Source organism: Sparus aurata, chromosome 7 (genome assembly GCF_900880675.1).
Source record: "Sparus aurata chromosome 7, fSpaAur1.1, whole genome shotgun sequence".
Lineage (NCBI taxonomy): Eukaryota > Metazoa > Chordata > Actinopteri > Spariformes > Sparidae > Sparus > Sparus aurata.
In genome coordinates this window covers 27,010,454-27,017,885 of record NC_044193.1, presented here as the reverse complement: position 1 = coordinate 27,017,885, position 7,432 = coordinate 27,010,454, and the positions used below count along the sequence as shown (strand labels likewise).

At 38.6% G+C, this 7,432-nt stretch overlaps 1 protein-coding gene across 1 annotated transcript in view; it reads left to right on the top strand.

Annotated features, from left to right (window-relative positions):
- Window positions 1–2,474: 2,474 nt before the first annotated feature.
- The window catches only part of LOC115585564 (beta-catenin-like protein 1), a 40,362-nt gene continuing 35,404 nt past the window's right edge, over window positions 2,475–7,432 (top strand). Inside the window, exon 1 of the mRNA XM_030424018.1 lies at window positions 2,475–2,658. Within this exon, the coding sequence (XP_030279878.1) occupies window positions 2,526–2,658 (133 nt within the window). The 5' untranslated portion in view covers window positions 2,475–2,525. The remainder of the gene's footprint in view (window positions 2,659–7,432) is intronic.

The following is a 7,432-nucleotide window of genomic DNA, read 5'->3' as shown; positions in this document are numbered from 1 at the left end:
AAAGAGTAATAAAGACGCATTACACGCATTTATGAGACCTTCACAGCTTCTGAACCTGTGCGTTGATAATCACATCACTGGAGATGTAGATTTAAGACTTGGATCGATTTCTCATTATTTGAACGCGAAAACCCATTTCTGTTAAATCAGTCATCAGGGAAAAGGAGGAAGAAAAAGACAGAAAAGGGGGAGGAGGAGCAGAGCATGAAATGTCTTTTAGAAACTAATAGGCAACAAAATTCAAAAACAGATCACCGCTTTCTCAGATACATTCATTGTTTTCTCCATCAAAAACTACATTTACACTCCTCCCAACTCTCTTCAGCCTTGTGCTACACACAGACTTCACACCTGGTGTCTTAAGGAAGTCCTGGCACGGCTAAATGTTTATCAGAGAGATAGTTTTACTGCATTTTTACTGACTAGTTACTAAGAGCAGTAGTTTAGATGTTGCCGTTTCCCGATCACATCTGAGGATGTTTTGGTCAGACTTTGAGCCTCTGAGTGATTCTGCCTCATCTAGAATTTGAGTCGAGTCATAAACTGCTGCCGTCATAATGTTGCCCACCAGACATGGACATTGTGGGTTGACGACGGCATAGTTCACGACACGGGGATGTTGAGTTAAGTCAGCTGTCTACCATCTGAATTGCCCAGTTTCCCTTCAGAAAATACACTGTGTATCGCTCCCCCCCGGCCTCTCCAACCGTCCATCATATGTAATGTGTCTGTCTGGAGAACCAGACTCAACTGCCTGAAATATGTCTCCCTCCTCTGAGATAAACACTGTCATCTGTCATTGGAGGGAATGGAGGAAATGACACGGTGACAGACAGCTACATTTCCTGAGAGGAGGCTTGGAGTTGGGGGTTGGGTGGTGAGTGATGCAGACAAAGTGGGAAACAGCCAATGCTTCGATGATGGAAAACAGGTGGATAAAAGCGATCCAATTGATTTGTTTGAGAGAACACCCCTCTTTTGAGATTGATTGTGGTAATTTATTGTTGGATTTATTTGCTACCTTGAAAAAGGTTCAGGTGGTTCTGGTGGGATTGAAGGCATTTCTATGTCCCATGATGAGTATAATGTTCTTTGTTGAATGTATACTCTGATTTTGCCATCGCTCAACTGTTAGTTGTGTGTAAGAAAACATTTTGGGGATTTTCTTTGTCCTTGGGTGCAGTAGAACAGTGTATGTGAGTGGAATGTTTGTAGATGGAATTGGAGTTTGTTGAATTTTTGTGAGTTTGTAGTGTGCTGGGTATCAAATCTCAATTTTCTCATGCAAGAGAACATTTTGGTATTTTCATGTTGAACTTTTTACTTTTGTCGTTTGAGTCTTGTTCTTATAAGTGTTCTGAATCAGATCCACCAAACTCTTTATGTAGAAATTGGCATTTTGTGCGATTTGGCACACCCCACAGTTTCAGGGTGGATCACTTACTGGAATAAATACATACGTCTGGCCGCAACAATCTGTCAGGTGTAATGTAGGTGCTAACTACAAACAAACTTGAAAACTTGTATGTTGAAGTAAACATGTATGTAACGCTGTGATCCTACCCTCTAATTGAAGTTACATAGTGAAGAAACAAGTGATGGGGGGCGTGGAGTGGCTGAGACAGAGACACCATTCACCCCATTACAAGATACTGTACCATCAGCACCATTTTGAGGCTGTTATGTTAAGGTTAAGTGAGATAATGTAGATTTAACTGTGCATATTTGGTGTGAACTGCTCGTTTCAACCTGATGGATGCTGCCTGTTCATGAATAGGTGTGTCCTTGTGAGATTTGATCATTCAGCATAAACAAAACCCCTAAAAAATTGTATTTAGAAATTAGTAGTAGTACATTTAGCCATGTCAGTTTCATTAGGGAACCTGAGACAACTACAAAATATTAATTGTACAGCTTTCAACAGTGTGACCTTAAAGGAGCGTGCTGTGAAAGAAATGCAGAGGGAATAGGTTGACTTACAGCTAGAGCAAAATGGTCCGTGACTAAGATGGAAGGTGGTCAAGGGGATGTGAACATTATAGACGGGAAAATATTATACAGCAGGTGACGTTAAACTGTCACATTCATCATGTGGTACCACAGAGGATGTTTCCTGTAACAGCAACATCAAAAGCCCCCGAGGCATGTCTCACTCAAATCTGTTCCTACAAGCCGTTGTTGCATGTGGTTCATAGCATTTTGAGTACTGACATTCTTTTTTGCATCAGCATTCAGTCATTCCCATGAGCAAAAATATTTAAAAGTGATTCTGCTAGAAATGCTCAAAGCTGAAATAATGCATAGTTAGCATTGTGTTATTACCAGTTCACGCAAAACACAAAAGATTTCTGACAGCTGTATAATTGGTGGACCTGCGTTTTCAGGGCACTTTGTTGGAAATATGCATGTTCTTTATATCTATTGAACCAACACTTAATACGTCTGACTGAAGCATAATTTCCTCCCTTTGCTGCAGAGAAAAGAAAGTGTCTCGCACCAGTGCCCTGAAGGTCCTGGACCATGGCATGATTGGACCAGAGGGAGCAGATAACTGCCATAAGTTTGTGGACATCCTTGGCCTGCGAACCATCTTCCCACTTTTCATGAAAACCCCCAAGAAGATGAAGAAAACCGGTACTTCAGAGAAGGAGCATGAAGGTCAGTGACTTATTAGAAAACAGCAACAGCAGATGAGATCTCTTCACACAGGCTGTAATCAGCTACACCCCGTTTTGGCCTGTTGAGTAGTTTGACTGAAAGCTGCAGTGAGATATGTTATTCCACTATTTGTTATAGAAATGCAATCAGCAGCAAATTCAGTTTCCAAACTATTTGCCTAAAAAGACGCCAGATGCCTTTCAGATAATGAGCTCAGGCTTCCATGCATTCCATTTCCTCATGCATGAAGCTATGCATATGTACAAGTAACAGGTGACGAGCGTGACTGCAAGGCGGCGAAAAAACCCTTTATTTAACTTGATCTCTCTGTTAGTACTCATATTGTGCTCATTAGAATTTTAGGAGTTTTGTAACCTTTTTGTTTTGCAAACACACTTTTAATTTCTTTTTATCTATGTGGTGCACTTCATGTAAATAAACACATTGTCTCCCCAAATTTTAGACTGATTTAAAGTTAGAATTCTGAAAAGTTTCACACAATCAAATCCCATGTTTCTGGCTTCTTTTTCTACAATAGGCGTTCATTGTATTTACATTTGGTATATATATCGGTTTCTATATATCTGTATGTCAAGGGTATAAAAAGGGCATTTATGCATGCATGTAATCCGATTTGGATTCAATAATGTCCAGGATGTCAGAAGGTCAGTGTTTTGTGATAACGATATTTAGTTGTAATTTGTTTCCCCACATGTGAAATAAGTTTGTATTGTTTCAAGGATTCTAAATAATTAGATATTGTTACAGGTTTAATTGTATCTTGTCAATGAAAATGGCACTGACATTCACTTAAAGGTTCAATGTCACCTGTCATTGAAACTTCATGATATCATTGTGAAGGTGATGTGACGGTGTAGAAAATGACTGACGGTGTTGGGGCTACCTTCTTAACGTCCTTCAAATCTCAGAATTTTTGTTATTTTTCAAGTAAAGAAATCTAAAGATTACTGACTGCACTCATTTAAGTGATTGCACTAATCATGACAGGGCAATTTATTTCTTCTTCTGCACCGTGTAGTCACACCCGTTTCCTGCAGATGCACTCAATCCTAATCTGCTCATGTATCACGGTTTGCTGCCTCTTCGGCCTGTCAGTTTACACTATCAATCCAATCTTGATTGATTTTCCTGCCTGCGCTCTTGAACCTCTCTTGTCTCTGAGTGAGAGATAGGAAGTGCAAACAAGAGCCAGAGAAAGAAAGAGAGAGAGAGAGAGATGGGATGTCTGTGTGGAACAGGGCAAGAAAATAGAATAAAGAAGAGAGGGAAAGAAGAAGAGCTAGAAGCCCTGTCCATCTCTCTGCTCTGTTTGATTACCTACGTCCAAAATGTGGAACCCCTTCTTTCTCTCTGTCTGTATTAATTAAGTTTGATTCCTCCGCCGGGGCCTCCAAGCCCTGCAGCGAAGAAGAAATTGTCTTCCATTGTGTCCTGTCTCACCCGCGGACTGGATGAATTAACCTCTGACCTCCTCAAGCAGCAGGAGGAAGAGTGGGAAAGATAACCCATCCTAACAGTTAAACCTGTGTGCCTGTGGTGTATCAGACACACTCAAAGGACAGGCTTTAAAAAGAGATGTGGAAATGCACCCCGAAGGTCCTCTCTCCCTGTGAGCACTGGGTTTATATGTATTTCTCATCCAAAGCCGTACATAGAGATCCACAGCATGATGCTGGCCTTTTAACTTAGCAGTTCTGTTTGTTGACACCTTCTGCTTTAGAGCTTTTATCAGCGTAGAACCCCTGATGGAGACATTTTTGGGTACTTCAAAGCCCACTATGTAAATGCAAGAATAACCTCTGATCCTCCCACATATATATCACTCATAATATACGGGTAATGCATAAATATAGACTCGCTTGGGTTAAAGGCAGAATCAGGCAGGTTGCCATTACCACCCACTAAATAATGCTGCCGTGAATGTAAAACATGTACAATTTTATCATCGAAGACATCCTGCAGAACCCACTACATGTTAAAATATTGTCAGCAAATGCTTTGAAACAACTCTTTTATTGGATCAAATCACCCAAACTAGCTGTCATCAGCTGCTCCAACAATAAACTTCATTTTTGGAAAAAAAAAACACATTTCACAGATGTGTGCTCCTTGACACCATACTATTTTATTGAATCCTCCTGCTCTTTCTACAACCACACTCAATGTACAATGTATGTATTAGGGCTGGGTATCACCAGGTACGCGATACGATACTATCACGATATTTTGCCCACGATAACGATAATATCACGATACAGCGATTCTGCGATAATCGATATATTGCAAGAAATTTCATCCACGATACATCACGATATCTGTGTCACTGAAGAAATTCAGAATTTATTGACTGCACTGAATCCATTTCACAGGAATTACAAAACATTGTCAATCAATTTCACATGAATGACAGCCAATTAAACAAAGAGTATATTGCACAGTGTCTCTTCTTAACACACACACTGACTACAACTATCATTAAATATCTATATGTGTGGGTTTCAGAGCTGCTTAAACCATTTTTTAAATTTTATTTGGTTGTATCCCGATGTTTGAATAAAGATAAAGCTGTCCTCCGAAGATGGGTGGTGGTGGTGGGCCAAAAAAAATAAAAAAAATATATATATATATATATATATATATATATATATATATATATATATATATATATATATATATATATATATATATATATATATATATATATATATATATATATATATGTATTTTATCTTAGTGCAGTGTCTAAGCGATACACAAAGGCAGCTGGACTTGCTAGAGTGTCTTGGAAGCAGGTGTTGATTTATTTTCATTTACGGGCTAACTATGATAAGTAACCCCACTAAGGGCTTAACACTACAAAACTTCATCCACCCTGTAAAGGTCAGATAAAAGTGGTGTTATTTTATTACCCCAGAGCCACTTTCAAACCCATCTCAGACTTGTGTTTTGAAAGTTCATTATATATAATCTGAGAAGCCAAGAAGATCAAAGTGAAAAAGTTTAGTTAGTTAACTTCAAATAATTGTGCGTGTGTCCCTGTCAGGAATAAACCTTCCTGGTTTTAAGTCAGTGAAATATAAAAAATAATGTTTTTTTGTTACATAATAGTAATTGAAATATATTTTGAGGTTTGTTGATTGTAGAAAACATGACATTGAGTGACATCACATGGTGCCGGCAGACATTGTGATGGGCATTTTGACTTTTTTTCCTGACGTTTTATAGACAAACCAAACGGCTGATTTGTGTGTTTCGCCATCTAGCAGCACCACCATTACTGCAGTGGCAAGCTGTCTGACAGTGACAGCAACATGGGTAGTTGGATTGACAACGGTAGACAGTGGCCCCCAGTTACTGATGAAGGAATCTTATATAGATGGAGACCTTAACATTATTCAGATTTGAATATTGGTTATGACAATAGCCAGAAAAGATACAGGAGAAATGGAGAACACCTCGACCATATGCAACATTTCTAGTGAGGCAGTACTGTTAAATATACTAATGTTACTGTGTTGGCTAGCTAATATAATCACCCAGAGGCTGCATTTAATCATAAGAGACCAGATTTGATAAAACATTTTTATATAGGTATTCAAGATTATTTCATTAGTCTCCTGGTGATGAAAAACAAAATACTACATGATTTTCATATAGAGTCAAAATTACTTGATAATGATATGATTTAACTGATAAAAATTCTAATATTCCTCATACTCTTCTTTAGATAGATATCTTTACCCACTGCATGCCCGGTGAGTCTAAATAAAGTGAATGGTCTCATACAGGTGCACTCTTCATGAAGTAATGTCTTGTATATTTCACATTCAGTTCAGGTAATCCGTTCAGTTTTCCTAAAATGAACTGTTGCTGGAAAAGCTGAGAACTGCACAGGTTCTTCCTGATTTCCTTGACATCATTGTCAAAAGTAATGTTGCATCGATAGTGAAGGCAAAAGTAGAAAATTGTTAATTTCTTAGGACAGCTTGCATTCAAATGCGAGGATTTTGTAGCGAGACGCCACAGCAGTAATGGTGACTTGTCTTCTTGTGCTTCTTCCCTGGATTGTGTATAGACCAAACATTAACCCACACTAGAATCCACAGGATAATAGGTTATGTAAATAAAAAACACTTTGAACCCAAATGGGCATTCAGAGCAAAAATGTAAAGGAAAATTAATGTTATATGCCTCAAAAGATCATCATGCTGCATTGTCAGGTACCATAGTCCAAACAAATAACCAGTGTTATTTAACATTAAAAAGGGGGGACATTCTAGAAAGATAGGTTGCAAACTGTGATAAATTGTAAGTGACATCATGTTTAGTTGGACTACAGACCACCACAGTAATGGCAGTATTGTTAGAGAGCCCATCAAACCCAACAAATACATCATCCGGTGGATTAGTCTGTATTCAGCCATACAATTTTAACAATCAAATATTCAAATGCCAGTGCGCAGAATTTCCTTTCGGAATGACCTTTTCCATAATTAACTCATATTGTTATTCTTTGTGATGACAGTTGCAGCCTGTATAGGATTTCCCATCATGTCTCCATTGATTAGTCTAACAGCTATAGGCGTAATGAGATGCCCGTCATAATGTAGGGCCTATTGAGTGAACCCTCCTTCTCAGTAAGACTGCTAATTGAAAATGCTGCGAATCAAGTGGTTCTCCAGAATAACACAATGACACTGTAGATTAATTAACTATCAGCCGCCTCAAACAAAAGTAATTAGGAGGTAGGGAC